We start from the raw sequence: 13,038 nt of genomic DNA on the forward strand, positions 1-13,038 counted from the left end.
TTACCTGTCTTCATAAAGTATTTTCTGATCATGTAGGACATTTCCTGGATCAAAAATTTCTCAGTTCCTGGGGTCTTGAGCAGCTAGGATCAAAGAATCCTGAGTTTAAATCCTGTTACTGCTGACTTAAATACATGGGTCCCTCCCATCTAATGGCGATAATAGGAGAACTTGAATGCAAAATGTCTTTCTTAACTCAAAATATCTCCTGTTTGGGAGTTTCTTACTCCTTCACTCTCACTTCTGATGCTTGGCTGGGACTTGTCAGGCCTTCCTCTCACTTTCTACATGGTCCTTCATGCTTTCTCTGTCCCCGGGAACTTGTACTCTCTGACCTCCGTGGTCTCTGTTGGCCTCCAGGTCACGGGGTTTCCTACAAGAGAAACCCATGGAAGTCGCCTGACCTTCTCTACCCTGTCCTTGGGAGGTCATGTGATGTCATTTCTGCCCCATTTATGTTCTATGATAGGGAAACAGACTCCAATTCTTGGCAGAAAGAGCATCAATGAACTTGCAGACAAAATTTTCAATTACCACACCAAGTACCTGGGATGGCGAGCTGCCATCATGCTTAACAAGGGAGGATGGCTTAAAAGCCTTCTCAGACTCTTGTGATTCTATCATAAGGGTTTAGCAGCAATAGAGGAAATATCTGGCAGTAAATCTAGTTTAATGGGGAGGGAAGCTCTACTTAGAAGATATTAAAAATTACAAGGAAAAATTATATAGAATTATGTTTGCATATGTAAGGGAACATTTATTCACTTGTAACATATACATCTTGTGTGTGTGCTACCAACTTTAAAAGAAAAACCATAAAATTTTCTGCAATGTGCCTGAGTTGCCAGTATTGGGAAATAGGAGGGAATTAAAGCAGGGATTTCCAGCACTTTTATTATACATTATACTATACTACAAGTCCCCCCCAGTTATTTGCATAATAGTGAATTGGATTGTTAACAGAATACCAATGGGTCATACAGAGCCCTGAATTGTAAATAGAAGAAAACAGATGATAAGAAAATTCTAAAGACCAATAAATAGAAAATCAGTTCCCAAAAGATTATGGATCATTGCTTTTGCATGTACAGAGCAACCTAGAAGAGGAAAGGTGTGGGCAGAGCAGAGAGAACTGAGTGAAAGTGACTGGAGCCAAGTTGCCAGGTTCAAAATGAAGCCCATCATTTCCCCAAGCTATGTGAAATTAGGTGTGTTCCTGTACCCCCTTGTGCTTCGTTTCCTCATTTGCAATTAATAATCATAAACTATTAATAGCACCTACCTCGTCTGGTCATTAGGATTAAAGATGTAAGTACAAGTTTAGCTTTGAGTCCATGGTTCAAGAAACTCTCCGTGTGTACTAGCCATTTTTCTCTTTACCAAGTCCCCTACTAGGCAAGATGCAGATATGATGCCCAATAGGGACTGTGGGCAGCAAAAGGAAGGCAGCCTTTCCTCCCCTGGGGCCCTGGCATCATGTATGTATTGGAATTCTAGGTAGGAGGAGGTCTTCCTGCCACATCTGGGCACCCAGCAATCTGTTAAGTTTTTACTCCCTACACTTGTCCTTATTCTTACAAGTTTTCAAGATCAGTTACACATTTAAAGCACATCAAGTTAGATTTTAGTTTTAGTTCCTCTTATATATATTTGGAATTAGAGCCTCCAGAGGCCATTATGCAAATCTATGCAGATGATATGCAAAGAGACGGTAGCCCCAGATTGTGGGGAGGGGAGTGTGCAGACCAGCACAAAGGGCCTTGAATGAAAATTTGCATCTGTTAGGGAAGCCCTGAGTTGAAGGCCTTGCACAGTTATTGTGACAGTGTGTGAGTTCCATTCAGCAGTTAACCTTTGATGCGACGTGGAGAGCTATTCTTTCCTGTCTTCCATATTAAGGGTGACATGCAGTTGGAGGTGTTGGACAGTCCAATATTATAGCAGTTTTTAATGCTAAGAAATGAAAAGTTGCTTTGAAAAAATAGTGTTCTAGACTGTGTCCCCAACACACTACGTGTTCCTGGATAAGTCACTCCTTCCATTGCACCCTCTGTGAAATGACAGTAATGGCTTAAGTTATTTCTAGGGTCCCTTTAACTGTGACAGTTAAATGTCATCCTCCAGGCAAAGATCCTTTGTGACCAAGATGGCAGTGTCCAGTCATTGCACCAGAGATTAAAGTCTAAAAAAATAAAAAGCCGAGAGGTAATTTAATAGTTGTACTAGAGAGAAAAATCATTTCAGAGGATGTTGGCAACTTCAAAAAAAAAAAAAAAAAAACACTAGCAGCAACGTATCTACTCACACTGAGTATTACAGCAAGAAGGATTCCAGTCATACACTTCCCAACTTAGAGGGGGTGGGTTTAGCCCCTGGTGTGTTCATGGTGGGAAAGTTAAGAGAATTTCTTTCTCTGAGTATTTTAAAGACCAGGATGTGTTACCCCTCTGCCTCTGAGGTGCTGCAAAAATTCTTCTAGAGACACAGGGGCTCCTTTCCCTGCACCCACCCACTCCCAGCCCATCACTTGAGTAAGATGGGGTCTCTCTGAAAGGCTTGTGCTACCCTTGATGCTGCTGCCAAAGGACTGTACCCTTCATCTCTGGTCCAGTCAGAACATCTGGTTCTCCACCCCAGGAATCCTCTGGGTCCTTAATTTTAACTCCAGCTGTCACTGCAGCTACCAGCTGGATGCAGACATAGCCTGACAGTCCCTCTGGCAGGGCTTCTGTGACTCAGCCACATGGGCCTCCTGCATGAGCAGGAACTTGCAGTAGACTGAGCACCATGGAGCAGTCATCGAACAGTGGGGATGGGAGCTTCTGGCTAAATAGTGCTCCTCACACACCAACAATTTGAGGTTCTGTCTACTCAGTTCTTCAGAGGTCCCCAGTGAATTTGAGTTGCCCACCTTGATCAACTCATAACCTGTCCTGGGATTGATTTTCCTTGCTTCGCTGTCAAGACCTCCCCCACCCCATGCATGACTGTCCTCTCAGATCACTTCCCAAAATAAACTACCTGCACACAAAGCCAGGTCTCTGCCTCACCTCTTGGAGTTCTCTAATTGAAGGCACTTCTGTCAGTCTGCTGGCACCACCATAGTGAAGTACCACATGACGGATAGCTTCAACAACAGAAATTTGTTTTCTCATAGCTCTGAAAGCTGTACAGACAACATGAAGATGCTGACAGGGTTGGTATCTGTTAAGACCCTTCTCCCTGACTTGTAGAGAGCCACCTTCACCAAGACCTCTCACAGCCTTTTTCACAAGCATTCTGGTGTGTGTGTGTGTGTCATGTGTCTGTGTCCCAATCTCCTCTTCTTGTAAGAACATGGGTCACATTGGGTTAGGACCCACCCTGTTGGTTTGTTTCCTTAATCACCCCATTTTATTTTTTTTTAAATAATAAATTTTATTTTTATATTCCCCATACAATTGCAGCCCCCCCATTCTGACCCCAATCCCTCCCCTCCCACCCCCGCCCCCCAAAAAGTGTCTCTGGTTCATAGTTTTTTGTTGATTTTGATTTTCACTTTCTTATAGTTATTCATTTTCCTGGTCCCTTATTTAAGTTTTCTAGATTCCTGCTATGAGTGAGACCATCCGGTATTTTTCTTTTTCTTTTTGGCTTATTTCGCTGAGCATGATCCCTTCCAGCGCCATCCATGTTGCTGCAAATTGCATGAATCACCCCATTTTAAAGACCCTGTCCCAACTACAGTCGCATTCCAGGTTGCTGGGAGTTACGACTTCAGTGGATGAAGGTTGGGGGAGTAGAATCCAGTATGTAACAATGCTTGTGTTGAACCGAGTTCTTTGAGAGCCAAACAGAGGCTTGTGATAGCAGAGGTCACACTCGCCAGTTCTACAAGTAGATTGTGCTGGGAGTTAAGCTGCAGGGCAAGACTGGAGGAACCCTGAATGGCCAGCATAGACCAGCACTGTTGCTTCTTCTGTGGGCTCAATGTACTGCCCTTGTCCTCCTCGTTGTGCAAACTGGTGGTTGACCAGGAAGAGCAAGCATTTTGAATGCTACCCGAGTTCCTTATACTTCTGAGGAACTGTGAAGTATCACTTCTCTCCCTGAGTAGTTGTGAGGCTTAATTGAGGATGAGAGACTGGGCAGGAGTGGATGCTCAGTAAACAGTTTTTAGGATTGATTTGAATAAGCAGAGCATCCTGTTGATGTTGGGTCCAGATCACAAATGAAAGTTGAGGAAAAAAATGGGTTGCTCAGGCAAATTCTTAGTCCTAGATCTCAGTGCTACAGTCTCTGTTCCTCTATAGTCCCTGAATCCCCTCTCACCCATTAATTTAGAGCTGCAGGGTACGGAGAACACTGGTCCTCACCTAAATTGGAGATGGCCTTGATAGTGATCCTGGACCTTTTGCCAAAAATTTGCCAGGAAACTATCTCCCCCTCTTGCCTCCAGGAATTCACCAAGGCTTCTCCCTTCCCCTGCAGCAGCTTCCCTGCCCGTCCGGGAGTCCTGGGAATCACCACCAGCACCCCTCCTTTGGCTCTTCATCCTCCTGGAATCTTATGGGGTAGGGAAGCCCCAGAGCATTACTAGATAGTGCCAGATCTCTACCCACTGTGTGGGTGGCCAGCAGGACTGAAGGAAGAGCATGAGAGTGACCCAGAAGGCTTCATGTCAAGAAAAAGAGGTTCACAAGTGAGAATCAGGCCTTAGGGACTGTCAGTCTGCCCCCCTGCAGCAGCGACCAGCTCTTCCCAAGCCAAGTGTTTTATGGGCTAGTCAGTCTGACAGTCTATAATCTAAATATGCCCTCCATCTCACATTTATATTGTTTTTAAAGATAGGCACATGCTGTGGTTAATAAAATCTGCTCATATTTAGACATGTTTCTAAATTTATACATTTTTGACCTTGTGCATTTTCTCAGTGAACTGAAAGCTTGCACTGGCCATCATGCAATGTCTATGCTCTCTCAATACTTAGAGGGAAGGACACCTCCTTCTATGCAAAGGCTGGTAACCACCAATGATTCTCCTGAGTTCCGCGCCATAACTGCCTTTGGAAACACACTTAACACTGATGACAACTATAAAACCAGCAACCTTTTCTGGAACACATCTTCTCTTCCAGACTCTGCTGGATCTGGTCACCCTCTTCTGTACCCCTGTCTCTTATGCATGGCGCTGTGACATCTTTGCCTTATTTTAGGATTGCTTATGGATTTGTGTGAGCTCACCCAGGGCCAGAAACTACCCTGTTCATTTTTGTGTTCCCCAAGGTGGTGGAAGATTAGACCCTCCTCAATTGTTTGGTGAGTGGCTCGGAATGAACAGATGCCTGAGTGATTAGACCTTTGTCAAGTTCCTAAGTGGGAGATTGAGAAAAAGCACAGGAGTTGGTTAGCTCTGCCTTCCTCATTGGACTGAGATGTGTCACAGAGCTGCCGGCTGCCCTGTGCTCAGGCTGTTGTCACTCCCTGGCTGCAGGGGTGCAGTAGGCACCCAGAGCCCATAAGCCTTCTTCCACATTCCCAGTCCCAATCTGCTCAAAGAAGCCACCCTTGGGTGGAGAACTAATATGCGGGGTGGCATCTTCCTAACAGACCTGGCCCAACTTCACAGGAGTGTCTGGTGTCGGGCAGCGCTGCAGGCCTCAGGAACGCTCCTCATGTTGCCCTTGGGATCTTGGAGCTTTACCAGTTCATAGGTAAGGAATGCCCTCTGAACTCCTCCCCAGATATTTCACCTCTTCTCTCTGTCTCTCTCCCAAGGCTTCCTCCTGATCTTGGCACTGACAGAAGCACCAGTACTTGCCACCCAAGAACCGTCTCCCAGGGAATCTCTTCAGGTCCTCCCCTCAGGCACCATGGTGACAGCACCCCTCGACTCTACCAGACACTCATCCATGGCGGCTGCCCCTTCCTCCATGCTGACACTGACCCGCCACCCTGATGGACCCCCCTCACAGGCTGCAGCTCCCGTGATAACAACAACGTCCCACCCAGATGATCACCCTCCTACCAATGCCATCTCCACCCTGATGGCAGCAACCACTCCCTACTCCGAAGGCTCCCTGCCCATGGGGCCCCTTCCTGCTGCCATGGCAACCACACCCCCTCACTCTGAGAGCCGCCCCCCAGGGGAGGCTGTGCCCACCATTCTGCTGACGAAGCCAACAGGAGCCACCAGTCACCCCACCTCAGCACCTAGCCGGGGGGCCACACGCAGGCCCCCCAGGCCCCCAGGCTCTTCCCGAAAGGGGGCTGGTAGTTCATCACGCCCTGTCCAGCCTGCATCCACTGGCCACGCTGGGAGGAAGGAAGGCCAGTGCAGCCGAAATCAGAGTTCCACGCACCTAGGGCAGAAGCGGCCCCTGGGCAAAATCTTTCAGATCTACAAAGGAAACTTCACAGGGTCTGTGGAGTCTGACCCGCCTGCCCTCACCTCCAGGAATCCGCTCGGGAGCGGCTCCTCCCCACCACAGCCCCAGACAGTGGCTGCAACCATGGTGCCCAGTAGGACCTCATGGGCACCTCCCACCAACCCCCTGGTGCCTACAGAGGACAAGACAGGACCTGGCAGAGCAGACCAGGGGGTGGTTCTACCTTCACCAGCCAAGGAGGGAAGCCGGACACCACTGCAGCCTCAGGTGCCCCTAGCAGTCCACAAGCTGCCACAGTGCCTTCTCAGCACCACCGTGGTGACCCACAGGATGGCCCCAGCCACAGTGACTCCTGGCCTACTGTCACCCCTGGTGACACCCCTGCTGTCACCAGAAGACCTCCATCTGCCAGCTCTGGGGTCTTCAAGGCCTCCGATGGGCCCACCCAGGCTGCCTTCGATGCCAGTGTCTCTGCCCCTTCCACGGGCATTCCTCAGGGAACTTCCACAACCCCACAGGTCCCAGCCCACCCCACCGGGGTCTCAGAAAGCACTGTTTCCCAAGCTGAGGAGGAGACTGCGGCCACCCCCACCATGTCTGACAGGGTACCCAGCCCTTTCTCCACAACGGTGTCCACAGCCACAGGAAACTTCCTCAACCGCCTGGTCCCTGCAGGAACCTGGAAGCCTGGAACAGCAGGGAACATCTCCCATGTGGCTGAAGGGGACAAACCCCAACACAGAGCCACCATCTGCCTGAGCAAGATGGACATCATCTGGGTGATTCTGGCCATCAGTGTGCCCATCTCCTCATGCTGTAAGTGCCTCGACCTCTCTCCACTCCTCCTCCTCTTCTCCCTCTACAACCTTGTCTGTCCGTAGAATTCATTTGCCCGGAGTTGGGCAGTTCCCACCAAAAGCTGGAGAGCTTCCAGAATCTCAGGAAACAAGGTAGCAGGACAAGAAGCATAGGGTATCCCTGCCCCCTACCCTCAGCTCTGCCAGACAGTGACTCAGACACCCACTGAGCAGACAAGCACAGCTCCCAGGAGCTGGGGAGAAGCCCCTGTCTTCAGGCTCTTGACATGATACCTCCCTGCCGCACGCCCCTCAGGGCAGCCTGCCGATGCCTGCAGCGACAAGGCACAGACATCATAGGTGAAAGGGCTACTTCCAAAACTAGAACCTGCAGGTAGCCACGCCATTGCCTTCTTCCTGTCCTACTTCCCTTCCATCTGCCTTCATGGTTTTCCTCTCCTCCCTCGTGGGTTCTCCTCCTCTTTGCTCTCCCACGCCCCCCTCCTCCTGCCACCCCTCAGAAAGAAAAGATGAAGCCCTGACTTTGCTGGAAGTTCTGTCAGCTTGACAAAAATACAGTTCTTTTTACTAAATTGAGACTTGAGGGTTACATGTGAATTTAATTATTCTGCCCTTCCTGCCCCAGCTTTATTTCTTCCTGGGCATCTCCTGCTCCTGCCTGTCATTCCTTTCAGTCTTTCCTCAAGTGTCTCCATAAAGAACCTGACCTAATTGCTCAGGAACTTAGTGCTTTCTTCACCTCTGCCCCATATACTTGATCCTAGATTTTTAGTTTCTCTGATAACCTCACAGGTGTCTTCACCATGCTCAGCCCCGCCCCACCCCAAGTAATTGTCTTTCAGCCTCCCATGAACCTTTCCACCTGAGAAGCACGCATTGCTCCACAGTCATTGGAAGTCTATTCTCCTTAACCCTCAGGTGGTTCCCCTTGGGGACCTGATATTTACCACCGTTTAATTTCTACTCTTTGGTCCTAAACCATGCCCACTTAACCCATACCAATCCCTTGAGATTTTGAAATGACTCTCAATATACAGTCTTCTCGTTTTCCAAGCTGCTGCCTGCTTCTGAGTCTCCTCATAGGGCCACATAGCCCTGGCCCTGGCTTTGCCCCTCCCACTGGCCCCTCTTGATGGCGCTGCATCCCCAGAAGGGATCGCAGCATTGTACACATACCGGGCCCTGTCAAAGGAGAAGGGATGGCAGTGCCTTTGTGCAGGCCTCTTAGGTGGCATGCGGGCAGCCAGCGCTAGAGTCAGCTGTTGGCTGTACCGCCTTTCACATACAGTGTCAGTGGGCTCACCCTGACCTCAAGAGGAATGAAGCCCCAGAAACTTTCTACAGAACCTTTCTCCTAGCTTTTCCTCATCCCTTGGGCCACTTGAACACCAGTGCAGGAGAGGATGCCTCCAACATGAACACGATTTGTGCTCTGCATTGTATTCAGCAAGATCTTTATAATCTAGTTCTTCCCAGGAGACCGGCTTTCTGACTCCTTCAAGTTGATAAGCAAAGCAAACTTTTCATGTTGGGGGGTGAGGGAGGGGGTGGCCTACTACTGCTCAAGGACCCATTTTAGGAAAATGAAAAGGTTTGCAGGTTGCATATTTCATACTTTCATTAGGCATCTTTACTTCCTCTTCTGGGAGCATGCATACATTCTTGAAACTGATTTCCCACTTCTGAAGCAAAAGAATTGCAGTGAGAAAAGGTAGCACTGCTAGTCAATAAATTGTTAATAATGGTCATATTTGGAAAATAACCACATTAGGGGCAACTTATCCATTTTCCATTCTTTACATCTCCAGAGGCTTTAGTTTACAAAGTGAGTTCCCATTATTTTTTATCACACTGTCCTTAAAACAGATTAATGAGAGGGATAAAATTAAAACAAACACATTGCCCAAGGAACACAACTCACAGGCGAGGAGTGAGTCACCAGGTGAATCTACTTGCCCAGATTCCCAAGTGCATATGAGTCAGCTCAGATCTGGTAGAATCTGTCAGGTTCAACACAATATTGCCAAGCACCCAGCATGTGCCAGGGCAATACTAGGGAACCAGAGAGGTGTGACTCGGCTCCCTCCCCAACTCCCAGAGCCCTCACCCCAATGAGGCTTCCTGCTTTGCCTGGGCTGGACAGCAAATAGATCTAGTCTTCACACCCACCTAGGTTTGCACTCCTAATACTACTTACCCAGCCTGTTTGCTATGTATGAGTTTGAAATTAGATCAGATTTACTGCAAAGCAGGAAAACCCATAGACTGCGTAGGCCATGCATAATGTCAGCCAAGACAGAAGCAGACACAGCTGGAAGTGCCCCTCAAGAATGCTTCTGGCACTCTGATAGGAGCTTGCAGGTGATAAGGATAGAACATAATATTTTGACATGAACCTTTGTACAGATTGGTCACATGTAGCCCTTTGGAACTACAGACCCCACTCCCTTGGGCTTCTGTCTTGCATCTCCACTGCATAGGAGGGGCCCGTAAGGCCTCACTAAGCATATCCACATACAGCTCCTGTCCTTGTGATAGCCCTGACTCCTGTGCGACCATAGCTGTCATTCATATGGGAATGATTGTCCAGCTTCAGAGTGCTGTGCTCTTTGAAATCATAGATGAGTAACTACCTGAGCTGTTTTCAACCCCACTCTAGTCATCAGTCTAGGAGAACTCTTCCAAGTCTAGGATGTGCCTTCCCCATGGCTGTGTTTACCCTAAAACTCATGCTACCACCCTCATAGATGGGTTTCCTCTTGTCAGTTTGCAGGCTGTTTCAGACAATTGATTGGTAAAAGGTGCATGCTCTGCTTCCCTCAGTCTGACTTCTCAGGCCCACGCTAGTCCTGACTCTGCTTTTTTCTGTTACTTCAGCTGACCAGGGCTGCTGGGTGAATGGGTGAGTCCCCTGCTTCTAGTGGAAGCAAGGGGTGACCATAGCAAACCTTAGGTCTGCCCACCAAAGGATGTGATCAGTCCACCTGTCCTTCTGGATCATGAGCCCCCCACCAACACCTGGGCAGATATATGTGTGTGGGGACTGAGAAATGCTTTGTCTCCCGAGCCATGACAGATGGCCACACACATTTTCAGATATGCTGAGGCCTGAAATTGATTAGATCCAGCCACTTAAGGCTGGGGCAAGGGAGCCGGTGGCTCCTGAGCTGGTCTCTACTGCCACCTTCAGGATACAGGGAATCCATACCTTCTGCTAGAAGCCTCTGGACCCCGAACCTGAATTGCACCTTCATTTCCATCAGCGGAGGTCATGCTCCCTGGCCTGTGCTGAATAAGTCCCATCCATTCTTGAGTATGTTTTCACCCAGCCTCCCCAGAAAAAGACGGGGCTTTATGGAGGCTGAGGACAGGAAGCAAGGCCAGCTGCAGGTACTTCTCATCACCTACTCAAGTTAAACCTGGCCAGAACCGAGTAGCACCTCTAAGCTGACTCCACATACATGTGGTGTGTGCGCACCTTGCCTCAGCACAGCCTGGCTTCCTTCTAGATGTATGGTAACTGCCAAAAGGGTAGCAGTGCGGCATCCAAAGGGATAACATATCTTTGTGCTCCTTGACCATATTAGATGTTCTCTGAATATTAGTCAAATCAGGCCCAAAATGACTTCATAATTACTATATAAGATAACCTGGCTCAGACTTACTCTTTCTAGTGAAAAGAGTAGAAGCAGTTGGAACCAGAAGAACTGACCAGGTGATTTGACTCGTTGGGATTTCTGAACCAATTGAAAGAGTTGGATGGGGAGCAGCCTTAGGGCAAGGCAGGGTTGTCCAGGGAATGGCATCTCTTCACTCAACCTGACATCATGCCCACATTCTCTCAGCTCTTCTCCCTGTTTCTCAACCTGCACTCCCTGCTGGGGACACCCCCACACCCCTCTTGGGCCTCATCAGGTATATTCCCACCTGCCAGGATGGTGAGTCGGCTAGGCAGGCCCCAAATCTGGTTTCCGCAGGCTGTGGCCTCATGTCTAACCAGGACTGATCCCCCAATCTCTAAAGGAGGGAAATGATTGTCCACAGCCCTCCTCCACCCCTTGCTGGCACCACTGGACCAGGCTTTTCCTCGGAGGGTCTCAAGTCTCTCACCTACAAAGTGAAATATGTAAGAGCTCCCCACCCCCACTCTCTTTTCTAAGTTTAAGCCTGCAAGAGTCACCGCATTCCCAGAGTAGAGGCCTGGTGTACTAGAGAGACTTGCCTTGTGGAGCTAAACACCTGGACACAAACTCAGCTCTCCCACTTATCACCTATCAGACTTTGGACTAAGTAATCATCGACCTGATGTTTTCTCACTTCTACAAAATAGGAATAATGCCCATGTGTGTGTTATGCTCTGAATGTATTAGTTCAGGGCCTTCAGGAGGTAGATACTGTGATGGGATTAAGCATACAGGGATTTATTGAGGGAAACTCCTGTGAAGTACAAAAGCAGAAACTGGAGCAGGCAGGAAGAACCTCAGATTGCAATCCAGGACTGACACCTAGGAAAGGGGAAGGCAAAAGAAGGAGGACTGGATAGGAGGAGCCTTGGGCTCCAGTGCTGGCTAAGGAAGTTTCTACTATGCAGATGGGAGTCATCAGACATGGGGGTCCCCTGTCCTGCAGGAACACGCTTGCCCTAGTCCCCATGCCATAGTCGGTCCTGCCTGGGGGCTTCCCAGGAAGCCTGGTCTCAACACATGTGTGGTGGGGGATCCAGAGGCAGATCCAAAGGGAATGCAGCTGGGGCTGCCCCTCAGCTTTTGCCCCCTGCAGCTGCAGGCTTGAGGCCAGCATTCTCATGGCTGCCACACACACACACCCACCCCCAGCATGTTGTATAAATCAGAGCTGATGCATGCAAAGACCTGTCGTGGTGTCTGCCTTCAGGAGGGGGCTCGATGAATGGCAGTGGTCATTTAGTAGTTATTCCTCTTACTGTTAGGATTTTCTGTGCATTCTCAAACAGAGAAAGGCCACAGAGAAAGCACTTCCTCCAGTGTTTGAAAAGGTTTGTTCTACCGAAGGCTTGTAGGAATTTCCATTTCCCATCTCACAGCTGGTCGCAAACTGAAATTCCCCTCCCAAAAATGTCAACACAGGGCCCAGGACTCCATCTCAAAGTCAGTGACCTTCCTGCTTCCTGTCGTACTTCTGACAGGTCTTGGATGATTCCCCATTGACATTTCTGGGAAGTTGGCAGAGCTTGCTTAATTCACTTTGGTTTGAAAACTTGAGGAAATAGGGATCCCATTGATCTCTAGTGTCTTGACTGTGGTTATCTTTGGAGAGAGAGTGCAACAAAATTTCAATTAAATCAGAAAGAGGGTAGCTAACTGTGTTTGCACAGAACTGTGCGGTGTACAGAGTGCCACCTGGCCTGTTGTCGTTCCCTCGTGCTGGGGACAATATAGGATGGTGAGATGAAACCTGAGGGTCACAGGGAACCTGGGTTCAAGTGCCAGGAGTTATCTGGGTGATAGGAGCAATTTTTTTTTTTCATTTTCATGCACTTCATCTCTATCGTCTCTTAATGAGAAGAGTAACTACCTTCTTCAGACAGTTATTTTGCGGGTTTCATCAGACTGTAAAGCACATAGATCAGCTCAGCCAATATGTATAAGGCTAAATTGTACTTTTCTTCTTGGCTTAAAGGTCAGATTACTGAAATAATGAAAAGTTCTAAACCACAGACAGAGCCTTGGCCTTGAACCACTAACAGTCATGTAGCCCAGTTTTTCTTTCTAGAGCTCACTTTATGGAAGATGCTGGGAGGACAAGGAGAAAACACTCATTAATTAAGCACCAATTATGTGTCAGGTAGTGTACTTGGCACTTTGTATTCGTGCT

At 48.5% G+C, this 13,038-nt stretch overlaps 1 protein-coding gene across 1 annotated transcript in view; it reads left to right on the forward strand.

Annotated features, from left to right (window-relative positions):
* Nucleotides 1-13,038, forward strand: part of TMEM108 (transmembrane protein 108) — a 233,458-nt gene that overhangs the window by 212,905 nt on the left and 7,515 nt on the right. Inside the window, 2 exon segments of the mRNA XM_054701012.1 lie at nt 5,757-6,569; nt 6,572-7,183. Of these exon segments, the coding sequence (XP_054556987.1) occupies nt 5,757-6,569; nt 6,572-7,183 (1,425 nt within the window).

The sequence above is a fragment of the Talpa occidentalis genome, unplaced genomic scaffold, assembly GCF_014898055.3.
Source record: "Talpa occidentalis isolate TD23 unplaced genomic scaffold, MPIMG_talOcc4v2.1 talOcc4.4, whole genome shotgun sequence".
NCBI classification, from domain to species: domain Eukaryota; kingdom Metazoa; phylum Chordata; class Mammalia; order Eulipotyphla; family Talpidae; genus Talpa; species Talpa occidentalis.